The sequence below is a fragment of the Phalaenopsis equestris genome, unplaced genomic scaffold (assembly GCF_001263595.1).
Source record: "Phalaenopsis equestris unplaced genomic scaffold, ASM126359v1 Scaffold000064, whole genome shotgun sequence".
Taxonomy (NCBI): domain Eukaryota; kingdom Viridiplantae; phylum Streptophyta; class Magnoliopsida; order Asparagales; family Orchidaceae; genus Phalaenopsis; species Phalaenopsis equestris.
The window spans coordinates 416,144-431,529 of NW_018164506.1; the positions used below are offsets into that span (position 1 = coordinate 416,144).

The following is a 15,386-nucleotide window of genomic DNA, read 5'->3' on the forward strand; positions in this document are numbered from 1 at the left end:
AGGGTTCTCCTCAGGATCTGTGACATCCCCTACCTTTTCTTTCCTTTGGACTCCTGAAATAACTGTTCATGTTTGAGCCACTCCCATTTGCCCTTCTACGTCCTACCTTGAAAACCTGAACCTTGAATTCTTGAAGACTAGAACCATTGATCATTATCGAGAGTTTTCTCAAGTGACTCCCGTCATTTGGGATGTAATTAACTATAGGGGCTTGCCTCTATAGGGAACTTGGAACCCAGGTAAAATAAACCCTATTTAATCTTTGTATTAAATAGGGGAATTTGTCGGTCATATATAAAAGGTTCGCAGACCAAACGGATGTCACAAATCTCTTAGTTTGCAGGATTGGGTCTATCGCTGAGGTCTACACTTATCTCTCGGGAAGGTGTAATATTTGCGGTATCAGGCACGATTATGCAAACTATCAGACTAATGAGATCCATTTGGTCTCATTTTTTAAAAAATTAAAACATACTACTTTTAAAACTCAAACTATATATATCTTTTATACTTAAATTAAATCTCAAAAATTATTTTCATATTTCATATTTTCAAATCTATCAATCTCAAAAAAAAGTTGACCGACACACGCATTACTCAACTACTCCATACATTGTAAGACGAGCTAAGCAGATTTTCCAATGCCCTCTAAACCTCCCATGGTTAAACTTTAAGAATATCAAGGAAATTATCTTCTAAAATTTGAGCAAGGAGCATAATGATCTTTGTAATGTGTCATTTGTTAACTAGAATTATGCAAAAGCTGCAAAAAATTGCATTAGGGAATGTAGATTCTAGCCTGCTCTTAAAAAGCACTCTTATAACGACTATATATATAGGATTTACAAATCTGACCACAAATAGGTAGTAAAAGGAAAATGATGATAATTATCACAAAACTATTCACCAAAAGAACCTTGTTTATTTTATACCTGTCACCAAAGCAAGGGAATGGCGCATCCCACAAGCCACTTGCACAACATGCTTTGATAAAAAGAACAGCACTTCATGAGGAAAGCTGTAGGACTTATTATCTCCATTCCCGAGCTGCCCAAATGAACCATCACCGCACATGAACAGACGACCAGTGTCTGAAAAGAAGAAACCACCAAATAAACCAGAATCAACTTCTCAACATTTTGCAAACTTTAATCCTGCGGTAAATTTACACGAAGGGGCTATTTGGTAACAATTTCAGTAAATCCTGTAAATCCGAATTTACTAAATTTTGCAACCATTGCAATTTAGTAAATCCAAGATTTAAGACAAAACTGAGAGGAATTGAGAAGAAATTGGATTTATTAAATCCATGATTTAAAATTTGCCATTTTTCTTTCTGAGAGAATCAAGTTAAATCCCACTTAAATTCATTACCAGATAGCCTCGTATTCTGCACTGAGATAAGACAAATTTAAAAAAAAAAAAGTTAAGCATCAGCTCGCTAACTGTTTTTAGCTGCGCTTCAAATTTCAAGTTATGCAGCATTTAAGAAACATTGAAGAACAATGTCCAGAATGATAAAGTGTAAAAAAATTTTACTAAAGCCGGTCTGTTTATGCAGAACTGCCTTTTCTACCAAGTTTTTTTGGCGAAATACTCCGTGATATTGCACCAAAAGCTTTCAAGGTATAATTGACTCAGAAATTTGCCACGAGACCATGAGTCAGTGCTTTAATACACTCATATATTAACAGGAATTATAATGTTTGGCACTACTCTAACTCTAAGGTCCCTTTTCTCAAAAAGATGAAAAAATAAATTAGAAATATAATAAGAAATATATCTCAACTTTCCATCCTATAAGTTAGCCAAAACAAGTTCTTATGAGGCTGCTACATAAGGCATGTCCGTCAAAATTAAATAGCAGTGACACATGAATCTATATTAACTCTACAAAGAAGTTGAAAATATTTAAAATATTTGGAAGCAAAAATGTAGAATATCGAAATATCATAAGAAGATATTTCAGTTAAGCTCAAGAGTCTCAGGTTTGTTTATAAGATAACCTGTGACAAATCCAGAGTGATTCCACCCAGCAGAGACATGGCATATAACAAAGCATTCATGAAAATCAACAATTTTTGGCTTTAAATGATTTGTCAGATCTCCATGGCCAAGTTGGCCACGTGTGCCTCTTCCCCATGTCAACGCTCTTCCCAAGGCTCTTCCACAACCTGCAAACATAATTAACAAAAATTTGCATTAAGGGAAATTTACATTTACATACATGCCACACAATTCCTTTGTATTTACATATCTAACACATAAATTTTGATATGTACATATTATGCATGAAAAGGTAAGCTTCACCTTTTAAAAGTTAGTAGTAGTGGTATTTTTTATGTGATATTAAATATTAGAGTGCTATGCATGTAAATATGAAAGGTTAGGTGTTAGTTAGATATGTAACTACATAAGAGTTTTGTGGTATGCATGCAAATGGCACTAAAATTTAATAACTCTGTCCACTTGTTATCAATGAAGCTACCAGCTTGTCCCATGATCACATGAAGGACAAAAAGAAAAGAAAAACTATGGTGATCATGAGGCCATGTTATGAAAACAACAAAATGAGCAAGATTCATGCAAATCACCTCCTGGATCATTAACAACTTTGAAACCCACTTAATTTCTTTCACAAGACCAACTCAAAGATAAAATATAATTTCTTTTTATGATGGATTTACTTAACATGTCTACAATTGAACAATTAATTTCCAAACGCTTTGTTATGATAAACTTGGCTTGTCATTCATAGTGATTCCGCAGTACAAAACTTGGGTTGTCATTGTGGATAAGAAAATTAGTCCACCTTTGAAGAATAATATGACCTCAGCATCTTCATTAAACATGACAAAAGCTTAGTTTAAATGAAATGAAAATTATGAATTAGAGTGTGCCAAAAGGCTGACAGAACAAGAAAGGTAGCATGAAACACTGTAGAGAAGGCTTAAAACTTCTTGAAACATCCAAAAGTACATAAACAACCCACAAGCCACAGATGTTCCAACCATGGAACAAAAGTTCTAATAATGTTTACTAACAAGATTTTCCAACTCGAATCTTCGCTAAAATGGTCAGAACAAGTTTGAAAATGAAAAAAAAAAATTAACATTTATTATTTGGTTTTACAAATATGATTTCAGTTCATGTAAGCGTTTACTTATTCAAAAAGTTGCTAGGAGCATATAGCAAATTATTTTCAAAAACCTCAACTAATTACCCATGCGCCCATGCATGCACACATAAATCTGAATTTGAAAAAAAAAAAGTTGATAAATATATTTTTCTAGTTTTAAAAATATGGCTTTAATTCATGATAGAATTGGCTCAATCAAATAGTCACCAAGCAAGTGATTAGTTGTAAATAGAACTTGCAGTTGCCTATACTAAAAAGGCTGGAGAGACAAAAATCTAAGCTCCCAAAGATTGATCAAATAGGGTTCATGTTAAAGACCAAGATGAAGTCCTCCTCACTAAGGAATAAGAACCTTGATCCCATCCCTAAAATCATCATTTTATCACATTGTCTTTGTCCTAAGCACTTTTCTTCATATTTCTTCAACATCAATTTTATTTACTCTTTTTATTAGACCACCTATAAGTTTATATGCCAAAACTACAAATCATTTATATCTATCCACCCAACTACCTTGCCTTCAATAATTATTACTCACATAGTCCATTTCATACAATGCCATCGCTCAATTTCCTATTTTGGCCACAAACTTATCTTAAAATTCTCATTTTTACTACACACAAATATTGCCTTAGTAGCTTATATATTTCACAAAACTTTTATTCAGATATCATAGCTAGTTTAATAGCAACATTATAAAACAAGAGTCTTCACTATAATCCCTTACCAACGGTGGTGCCAACAAATTTAAGGTGAAATACAAAAGTGGAAATAACCTTTTAGAACTAGTTTGATAGGCCAAATAGTTTTTCACAAGGAAAAGTGCGGCATCAGAATTATGTAAAGCTATTAAATAATTCAATTACACCGTCAGAATGACTAAATTGATCAGATAAACTCATATAACAAAAAACTTTTGCAATTTTTTTTTTTTTTAATACTTGCATCTCTACTTCTGTAGTCAAAAGCAATACCACACAAGCAAGTGATTAGCTGATAATTTTGACAATAAGATGGAACCTAAACATTGACGTTTTCATCCAAAGTACTCCAACAATTGTAGTTGAAATTTTTTATATAAATATAGAAGTGTTGGACCACTCTCCTACCACGGTTTCCAAGTGCAAAAACTGCATTTTTTTATGTTAAGCAATCTATGCATCAATCGAAAACTTAAAAATTATGAGAAAAGAAGCTAGAACAGAAGATTACTGGTTAGAGCGATGGCGTGAGCGCCTCCGCATGCCATCTGAGAGATTCCATGGACCGAGGAGATGCTGCGAAGGGGCTGAGGTACGCACTGGTCCTCAAGGGTTCCGGTGGCGAGCTGACCCTCGGAACCCGCTCCCCAGCTCCACAAACTGACTTCCTCTTCGTCTTCTTCGTCCAACCTTTCCTCCTCAGCTTCTATCTTTGATTCCTTAGTTTTCATGCTCGGCCAAACAAAAACCCTAATAAATCCCAAAGTATGAGATCAGGCAAAGAGGTTTTCGCCCGCGGATTAATTAGGCTTGATTTTCAGTTTTGAGATCACAGTTATTTAAATATATAAAAAAAATTAATTTCAAAATTCATAATAAACTATATCATTTATTTATTTTAATGGGGAAAATTATTATATTATAATTGTTGATTTGAGTGGCTTCATCTTATGGATAGGCTATAAGCCAAACGCTTTTCTAACTAGGAATGACCTAATGAGTATATATCACAACCAATCATGAACAAATTTTCATATATTGTATATGTACATATGCCATGTTAGTGGAGGCCTAGGTTAGTCCCTCCAGATTTTGAATCACCCTTAGCTATGATGGTCGTCTTATGGTGAACCTAACACTTATAAATTAGCAAAAATATGATTTTCACAGTCTTAACTCATCGGTCACATCTGGTCAACCAAATTTCTTTGTTCAACCTAAATCAGATGCAAAGATAGTCTAACCAATAAGAAAGTAAAATAAGCTACTTATGAGTTATGCTTATGTTTTGGTAGTAGTCTTGTGATAAGTGTGTTAATTATATATTAGAAATGATAAGTTATGATATGGTGTGCTTCAATTTTTTTTCATGCAATTATGGTTGAATCCAGTATTATGATAAAATTATTGTTCTTAAATGTGATAATATTATAATGATTATTGTCATATAAGCTATTGATAAGAAAGCCATGTTATATGATTTATTTATATTTTAATGTAAGACTAAACAAGTTGCTACATTTTTTTTAGGTTACTAAATATTGTACCTATGATTTATTCATTGTGGTATTATGTAATACATTACCTATTGCCTAAGGTTCGATGAGGTTAGAATTATTCACTATACATTTGAAATTACAAAGTTGAAATTTTACATTCAACCTAAGTTTAACCTTTCAATTTATGACATTTCATATTCAATTTAAGCTAAGCCCTCAATCCTTATAATGTATGATATCTCATTTTTTAGTCAAGCTTACAAGTTTATTCCCCCCAAATTATAATATTGCATATTAAATTTAAGCTTAGCTCCTCCAATTTATGTATTAAACTAGACCACATAAACATTCATTTACATTGGGACATATATTTTTATTTGACCACATTCAAATATAATCGAATGTGAGACTTTTAACTCACAATTTGTATTTTTCTTTTATTTCTAGTTCGGCATCTTTTTAAGTCCAAATAATTCAATTTTTTATAACATTTGCAAGTTCAAAATCACCATAAATTTCGGCAGCCTCTCGGCGTCGTCCCCATTTAAGGGACTGCATCGGGTGCCTGTTTGCCCAACTATCTATAAGATGCATTGGTCAGTGTCGTGAGATACTACGACCGAAGAGAATCTTCTAACCTACCGGTCTATGGTCTATAAGGCACGAGTAAGTCTTCTATTATCCATTGAATCCACTTTTGCTAGCCAACCGAATGAACACAAATCTTGAAAATCATTTTGATGCTTTTCCCCTAACTGTAGAGTGGATTTCATTTCAATCAATAAAAGAAGCATCCATGCAAGGAAATACAATAATCAAACAAAAGCAGAGTTGCTCACTTCGTGCATCGTTTGTGACACTCTCTCACAACTCAAATAGTAAAAAATCATTGGGGAACATATGAGCTGCGACTGTGATCGTAATATAATGGTGCAATTTAGTGGCAACCACCCAGTTATAGGGCGCTGGTAGTAATAACTATTTTGTGGTATCATTTGACAGCAGAACCATACGACAGAGGACTCAGACCACGTCCTTACTGACATGTAATTATTTTGATTATGAATATATTGATATATTTGATATAACATTTGCTTTTTATGAGCTGAAATCATTTAGGAATTTGTTACCCTTGACAAATTATTGCAGAGGGTGTATAAAATTTGCTTCAAGTCTTTTAAGTGATTTATTTTTAACTTGAATATTTTGATTGATTATTTTGAAAATCTTGATTTAAAATATTGACTCATTTGGTTGAAATTCTTTTTATCAAAACAACCATCATTGGGGATTTAAGTATTTAAACTTTTATATTTGAAGTGGGGGCATTTAGTTTTGCTAGTTTAAGCTTTCATAGGTAGAAGGATTAGATTAGGTGAGTTAGACATGCAAATTTCTATTTTGGATTTAGACGTTTATTTTAAAATTACTAGACTCATTAAGTCCAGTCATTGCAAGGAAGATCAGATTAGTTGGGTGAGACTTATAAACCTATCCTATAGACAGGGCAGTCCGATTAGCTCGCATAACACTTTTAAACCTAGTATTTGAGTATCTAATACATTGGTTGGAGCACACGTGGGTTTAAAGTTTCATGTGTTTGAATATCTTTTATGTTTTAAAAACTTGCATAAATTTTAAGTCATGAATTTAATGTGGCAAATAAACTCAAGTGGAAACTTTTTAAGTCTTAAAAGTTGGTTCTCATTTCAATATACCACATTTGACTTGAGAGATTACAATGAGATTTTGAAATCATTGAGAACTTAAAGTAATTGTAAAAGTATATGATTTTAGGCTTTAAAAAGAGACTGTCTTCTACTCGCTAGCAGGTGTATTGTAAATCCGATGACAAAATTGAATATATAAGTAATAGTTTAATATTTAAGAATGACATTTATATTCTTGAATTTAATTTTAATTTATGCATTCATATTTGAGTCAATTTATCAGCCCCCTACGCTTAGACCTAATCAAGCTTTAGCCCCCAATTATGATATTTCATATGTAAGTCAAATTCAAGCCCCAATTTATAGAATTTGGCAGTCAGGTTTTGCCCCTTAAGTTTAGCTTCAAATAAGGTTAAGCTTCCCAATTCTTTCACATTTTAATCATTTGAAAATTGAAAGAATTTAAATTATTAAAATCATTTGTAAGTCTTTACATTTCAATTTCAAATATTAGTATTATTATTGCTGTTTAAAAATTCAAATAATTTAATTTTTGGCCATTTTAAAAGTTTACAAAGTCCAAATCTTAAATTATTTTACAAGTCCATGGTCATCAAAAATTTCGATAGCCTCCCGATGCCGTCCCCGGTTAGAGGGCTGCAACAGGGTACCTGCCTGCCCAACTGTCTATAAGACGCGCTGGTAAGTGTCGTGAGACAATGCGGCCGGAAGCCGAAAAGGATCTTCTTATCTACCGGTCTATGAGACACAAGTAGGTCTCACTTTCCCTCATTAATGGTTTCGGGTAGGAGCAGCCGAAAGAGAAGAAAGAGGCCTTCAGCGAGAATGAACGGTGGGATGAAGTGTGGCTGCGGGCTGCTCGTCAGAGGATTGCTTCATTTCCTGAATCCAGAACAGTTAACAGTGCCGTTGAGAAATTCTATTCATCAACACGAACCCTGCTCTTCAATCCGCACCACCACTGGTAACATCGTCGGTCGCTGGTGCAGCCTACATAAAGTTGCAGTAGCTTCATCATCGTAAGCCATGGGAAGCAGGAGAAGAGGCCTTTCCTTATCATCATAATTGGTACAGAGACCCAAAATTGCCATCTTTCTTCTCGTTCCACACTTCCTATCCGAAACCATGGAGGCAGATTGTTGACCCTTAAAAGAAATAATTAATTAAATTATAACAATTTTGAACTCCTTCATTCTTTCATGGCACTAACAAGCTCACCTTCTTTTGAGTCTTCAAAATTTAATTAAAAAGGGCAGCAAACCATACCATTCCACTCTCTCCTGACACCTCAAATTTTAGCCTCCAATCTGGCTACAAATTTCGCCTTTACATATCTGGATTGATAAGAACACTTTTAAAAGGTGAAATGCAACTTTTCATGCATGGGTAAGGTGGAATGTATGTAAAAATTGAAGCATACGTTCTAGGTATGTAAATACATTGGAATTAACTGGTATACATGTATATTTCTAATTTTTTTTTTCACGTTATCAGTTTGTTGGCGGCTTGGGTCTCTCATGGCAGCTATCTTTCGGCATATTGGTGCTTCTCTACTTCTATTCCCACTACTTCTTCGCCAGCGGCGCTGCGCACATCGGTGCAATGTTCACCGCTTTCTTGTCAGTAGCGAGCGCGCTCGGAACTCCTCCTCTCTTTGGGGCTATGGTGCTCTCCTTCTTCTCGAATCTCATGGGCGGTCTCACCCATTACGGCATCGGTTCGGCACCGGTGTTCTATGGCGCAAACTATGTCCCTCTCTCCAAATGGTGGGGCTATGGATTCCTCATCTCTGTGGTCAATATCATTATATGGCTTGGAATTGGTGGAGTTTGGTGGAAGACCATCGGTTTATGGTGAGTTTGTCTAATTCAAATTTCCATTTTGATTCAAATTTTGATATCACTGATTGTTCTTTGATTTCCAATGTTAACTCTAGTATCAGATTAATCTTCTTGGGTGACATTTTGTTGTTTAATGTAGTAAGAGTATATGATGTGCATTTTTTAAGGTGCATTTACATACATGCCATTCCATTCTTTTGTATTTACATGTCTAACACCTAAACCTTAACCTTTTTAATCTGAAATAAACCTTTTCTTGCATTGGCATGATAGTGGGTATGGAATTGTGTGATATATATGTATAAATGCTCCAAATGAAATATAAAAATTGATTACAAATAGAGCATTAATCTGCTTATTATATAAATTGAAAATGGATGCCGAATTAGCATGCCATTCAAAATTTTAACATCGCATCCAAAATGTCTATCATCACCAATATTTAAAAAGTAAATTACATCTTTTCATTCATACTTATAGCATAAAGGTGTTAGAAGTTAAATATCAAATTTTGGTTGTTGTGCATGTAAAAGTCTGTTTGGAGCAGCTTATAAGTGCAGACAACATTTTTAAAACGCCGCCTCACTGTTTGGAAAACATGTTTCGGCAGTTTATCCGAAAATGCTGTTGGGTTTTTATACTAAACGCAGACAGCAGGTCGAACCTTGCGGGTCACGTTTCAGAATAAGCTGTTTATCTGGATAAACACCCCAAACACATCCTTATCTCTCTAAAGTATGTAGAATATACCAAAAAATAAAAATCAAAATAAAAAAGGGTCCAAGCCCAAGAAAGAAAAGCCAAAAGATATAAGCGGATTCTGAGAATTGATTCAAAGAAGTAAATCGTGCCCATCACTAACCTCAAGGATTACTGCTTCTATCCACCGTACAGCTGAATAGAAGCTACCAAAATAATAATAATAATAGTAATAATAATGTCTCATGCTATTCCAATCAAAGTTTTAAATTAATCTGTTTTCGTGCTACATTTATTTTAAAATATATCCAACAATTTTGAGTGTATTTGTGTGCGGACTCCTGACGTAGCTTTACGTGCCGCAGAGGTTATTCCTGAGTTATTTTCAGGTTATTTTCAATAATTCCCAAATAACCCGCGGTCTTTATTTTTGAGTTATTTGTGTTATTTCGGGATTATTTCAAGTTGATAAATAAGCTCGTAAAGAAAATAAATTAACTTGATTACGACTTGTCCATGAATAGTATCATTTAAATATTTATTTTAGGCTCAGCGATTGTTGTTTAATATGACTAATGTATGTTCCTGAAAGAGTGCTCCTATAGAGCTTGAGTAAAGGCCGATTAAAGCTTGATTATAACTCGTTTTGTTTTTTTGCTAAACGAACTACTCGTTAATAAGTTCGATAATCTCTGAATGAACAAGCACGAAACAGTGCACTGTTAAACAAACTCGAGCTCGAACATAGTCTTGAGAGCTCAGCTCGGTTCATTTAAAGCCATGGTACATATATAACATATTGGAAATTATCATGTATCTTTCTAATTGACAAAAATTATTTTAACTTATGATTATGCAATTATGTGAAGTGCCAAAATAGAGCACGACTATTTACATGATGTCATTTGAGTCTCAGAGTTTATAGAAATATCAAAATAGTTTCAAACTCTTTAAATTGGGGATAAACAATATTTTAATAATTTGTCTCGCACTAATATATGGTTCATATATAATCATATGATTAGTCACTACAAATTGCGTATTAAAATAATCTTACATATTTAATTATTGTTTGGTCATGTAATATGATGTGCCAGATATTTTACCATAAATATAATATAAATTTTGTTTGAAATTAAGGAGGGATGTCATTGAATTAGTCTCATATGACAATTGCTAATATTACTTTTCTATTATACATGTATTGTAACAAATATAAATAATGAAAAGCTGCCATCAATTTATAAGCATTTTTACAATGTAGTCCAAAACTCTCCTTACCATGTCCTTGTTGGCCACTGAAGTATTAATGCGTATTGATTGATACACATGAAAATGACTCATGCCTACCTCTTCCACATGATTGCCCCTTTTATATATTAAATAAACGTCTCTCTCTCTCTCTCACATCCAACATTTAAAGATTGTTTGGTGGATCACGAAATGTCAAATTTTTAGCACGAATCTCAAGGAGATCAAACGGTCAAAAACAGAGGCATACAAATGAAGTTCCACAATACAAAAAACATTCTTCACCGACGAACAGTCGATCGACTTTACGATAGAATCGACTGAGATGAGGTTCGATCGATGGGTGCTTACGATCGACGAGGGCATATAGTGAGAGAACGAAATCAAATCAACGTGCATTTTTGGTCAAGCAACTGGATCTTTATAAAAAAAAAAAAAAAAACATGGTTGACCTCTTCAATCAACCGATCCAAGCGTTTGACGGTTGGCTGACACAGCCGATCGATCTCGACTTTGGACAACAATCTGACATCTTCTATTATGTTTGTTGCCATGTAATTCTTGTTTCAATAGACATTTATTAAAATCTTTCAGATCGTTATAATAACTATTCTTTCCTTAAATGTAATTCTATTCTGAAACATCTATAAATAGAAGGTCATGACATCAATAAATGGACCATTTCGAATCCTCACACTAGGAATTTTCTTCCATTATTGAACTCTCTCTCCTCTCAGCTCTAAATCTCGGGGCATGTTTTCTAGGAAAACAATCTAGTTTTCAACATCTTATAAGTGGTGCCGTGAGCGTTGACATACCACAAACGAAAAGCGGAGCCAATTACAATGGAGAATCATAGCAGAGGGACCCCATAGTGATGAAATTCAATAGAGAATCAATGAATCGAGAAATTCAACAACAAGTTCAAGGGCTAAGGTAACAGGTGATGATTCAATTCGAGGCCATTCGACAAGCAATCTTGTAGAAGAATGATCAACCTTCACTGGTCGAGGCTGGGTCTTGGGGGACACCCTCAAGGGATTCCCCTTGAATGACTGTTGATGCCCAACAGATGAGCCAGTAATCAGGTGACAGAAGGGGAAGCAGATTCACAACAACTGGTCGACACCATATCTACGCCGATGTTCAAGAACCGGGCATAACACATCAAAGCACCTGTTCAACCTATCCCTGATATCGCTTTCACTCGATAAATTTTGGAAGCATTACCACCGGCAAGGCCTAGAATTCTCCATCTGGGTCCTTATAAGGGGAAGATTGATCAAATTGATCACATTTTTCTAATGACATTTAAGGAATCAAACCTTCAGTGGTTCCGTGCTCTACCGGCTGGAGTTATCCCTAACTTTGCTAAGTTTAGGAAGCTTTTCATGGCACACCTTGCCAATATGCAAAAGCCAAAGAAGAAAACACAGACTCTGCTGCGGATTAAGCAGGGGGAGAATTAAAGCATGTGGTCTTACTTCACTCGTTTTTTAAAGGAGATGTTAAAAGTGCAAGATTTTCAACCGTTGATAGCTTAGACTGCCTTGCCACAAGGGATTAGAGACAGGTGTTTCAAGTATGACTCGAATATGTTGGAGCCAAAATCTTTTTTTGAGCTGTTGAAGATGGCCGACTTGCATATTGCTATAGAGGAATCTTTTACAAATCTCACCACAACCAAATTTGCATTATCCAATCCACGGTCGAAGAAGAGGAAGACGGGGGACTGTTGACCTCACTTTTATGGGGACTTCTTCTCTCTCTATAGGGTTGACTAGTGAGCTTCTTAGATGCCTAGAAATAGGACTTACCCACACAGAACTTCTCACCAATTCTACATTCACTTAAGGTTTCATGAGGTTAGACCCAATACCTCAACTATTGGTTGAGATGACGAGGTTTGAAATTGATAGAAGCCCAAGTTGAATCTTTATAGATGGAGGATACCCTAGGTAACCCAAGGAGCCTAGAGTCCTAAGAATCCCTAAGATTATTACTGACCACCCCCAACACTCTCTTTGATCTAGAAGAAGCTCATTGGACATGAAACTAGTTTTAGGCTAGAGAAGGGTTCACCCAAAACTAGAATCATAACATCAAAGTTCCAACTAAAAGGGAGTTTGGTAGTTATGCTAGAATAACTCCATATTTGTACAAGATGTTTGAAGCTCTGAGCACAGGGGTAGTCGAAGACCATACTTCAACTGCTCTCGGTAGAAAAGTAGCTCTGAACGGATACTAATGGTTGGGCGGTTTGATTCCTAGACCCTTTGAAGGACTATGTTATCATCAAAGACATATCATCTCTGTATCTCCTTTACATCCCCCACAGTCAAGATCGATGCATCTAAGATGGTGTAAGAGCGAAAGAAAGTAAGGGAATACCCAAGGGCCATCATGTCACAAAGCAAGGAGACAATCGAAAGATGAAAGAACGAAGTAAAAATCTGAAAGCACAAAGGGTAAAAAGTATCCTCTTGCCCTATTTACAAAGCGAGCTCGAAAATTAAAGCATCACATATTGATAAGTGACACACCAAACGTCATTTCATCTTCAATTAAATATTATTTTATTGCAAATAACATGATTAAAGTTCACAGACGAAAAAATTTATAAAATGTTCTTCTACTTCTCTAGCAAGGCATGCCCATTCTGAAACATCCTCCAGAAGACCAACACTTCACTAAACCTAATATGTTCCGTCTAGTCGACATCATGATGAAATATACTCAAAACAGTCGACTCACATTTGGGCACATCGCTCAAGGAACCTTAGAGTGATGGAACCTCTGACTTCAGCCTTGCAATGTCGGCTGACCTGTGTTGAAGTGCGGTGACCTTTGCCTCTAGCAATGAACCAAACACTCCCACACAGGTGCTTCGACAGAAACTTCAGTTACTTGAGTCGAAGGATCAACCATCTCCCTCATCCGACTCTCCATTGTATCGGAGGATAGTTGCTGACCCTGTGATTGGTTTTGGTAAGAATTTTTGAAGTGGTCGATCAAAGCCCATAAGACTCAGTTCGTCGCAGGAGGAGGTGCAGCAATTGATCCTAGAGGCGCACCAACGGCCACCAAGGCAAAATCAACAATGTCCCTAGACAACCCACCATTAGTGCAAGCCTTAGAGGTAATCGACTCATCTGCATTAAGAATTGTGTCAAAGGATTATTCGAAAATTGTTGATGAGATATTATTACATACCTAAACTTCTATCTATTTTAGAAAGAGTCATGAATTCTTCCACTCCTAAGGTCAAAGTATCTCCGTCCTTACATTGTCAAGGAAGCGAGGAAGGGTCGGTGATCGACTTTCCTTTCAATTCCTCTCGACCACCCTTAGCAGGAAAAGTGGCTCATTTCTTTTCCTTAGAAACAACACCAATACTCAGGTTGAATGTCAGATGAGGACCCGCCACCAATGTTTTCTTTGATGGTTGGGTATCGGGGTTGTAAGAAGATGCAACTTGATCAAGCGACTGAGGTTCAGATGTTATCTGTTCCTTTTTCTTTATAAACCTTTTGTTTTTCTTCTCTATTGTGAAAGGCACAAGAAGGCGAAAGTCTCCCAAAGTCAGAAGTTGAACATTTGTTTCTTTCTTGCTCAAATCAAGCCCCATGCCCTTATTTATAGGGTTTGCTGAGTATGAAAAACACGAGAGGATTTATTATTAAATTAACTTGTCTACTTTTGTGCCATTAATTGCTTTTTAATTTTTCTATCCATATTGTAGCAGTTGCCATCAATGAGCAGGAAAATCGGGAAACTAATCTATATACTATAAATATGCCAACACAAATCTCGAGGAGATCGAGTAGCCAGAATCAGAGACATACACTTGAGGTTTCGTAGTAGAGAACACAATCTTCATCGATATTCGATCGACTTTACAATAGAATTAACCGAAATGAGGTTCTTCTGATGGGGGCTTCTGATCGACAGGGCCATCGAGTGAGAAAACATAACCAATTGAACGTGCATTTTTTGTCAAAAACTGAATCTCTATGAAAAAAATAAGGTCGACCTCTTTAGTCGACCGAAACAGTCGGTTGACCTCAGGACTTTAGACAACCAACCAACTTCCTTTTTTATGTTTGTTTCCATGTAATCTTTATTTCAACAAACACGTCGATTCAAATCATTTAGATGATTATAATTACTTTTATTTTCTTATATGTAATTATTTTCTGAGACCTCTATAAATAAGAGATCATGACATCAATAAAGGGACCCATTTGAATCCTCACACCGGGAATTCTTTTGCGCTCTTAAACTCTCTCTCTCTCTCTCTCTCTCTCTCTCTCTCTCTCTCTCTCTCTCTCTCTCTCTCTCTCTCTCTCTCTCTCTCTCTCTCTCTCTCTCTCTCTCTCTCTCTCTCTCTCTCTCTCTCTCTCTCTCTCTCTCTCTCTCTCTCTCCCTTTCACTCTCTCTTCTCTCAGCTCTAACTCACGGGACTTGTTTTCCAAGAAGACAATTTAGGATTCAATATAGAGGAAAGAAAACAACCACTAAAAATACCTGAAGTTTTTAAGTGAAAAACCTAGAAAGCGAAAAAA

At 35.5% G+C, this 15,386-nt stretch overlaps 1 protein-coding gene across 1 annotated transcript in view; it reads right to left on the reverse strand.

Moving 5' to 3' along the window:
• The window catches only part of LOC110019622 (ultraviolet-B receptor UVR8), a 13,256-nt gene extending 8,629 nt beyond the window's left edge, over nucleotides 1-4,627 (reverse strand). The window contains exons 1-3 of the mRNA XM_020717363.1: nucleotides 4,352-4,627; nucleotides 2,007-2,162; nucleotides 933-1,091 (exon numbers count right to left, since the gene is read on the reverse strand). Of these exons, the coding sequence (XP_020573022.1) occupies nucleotides 933-1,091; nucleotides 2,007-2,162; nucleotides 4,352-4,571 (535 nt within the window). The 5' untranslated portion in view covers nucleotides 4,572-4,627. The remainder of the gene's footprint in view (nucleotides 1-932; nucleotides 1,092-2,006; nucleotides 2,163-4,351) is intronic.
• Nucleotides 4,628-15,386: the final 10,759 nt, after the last annotated feature.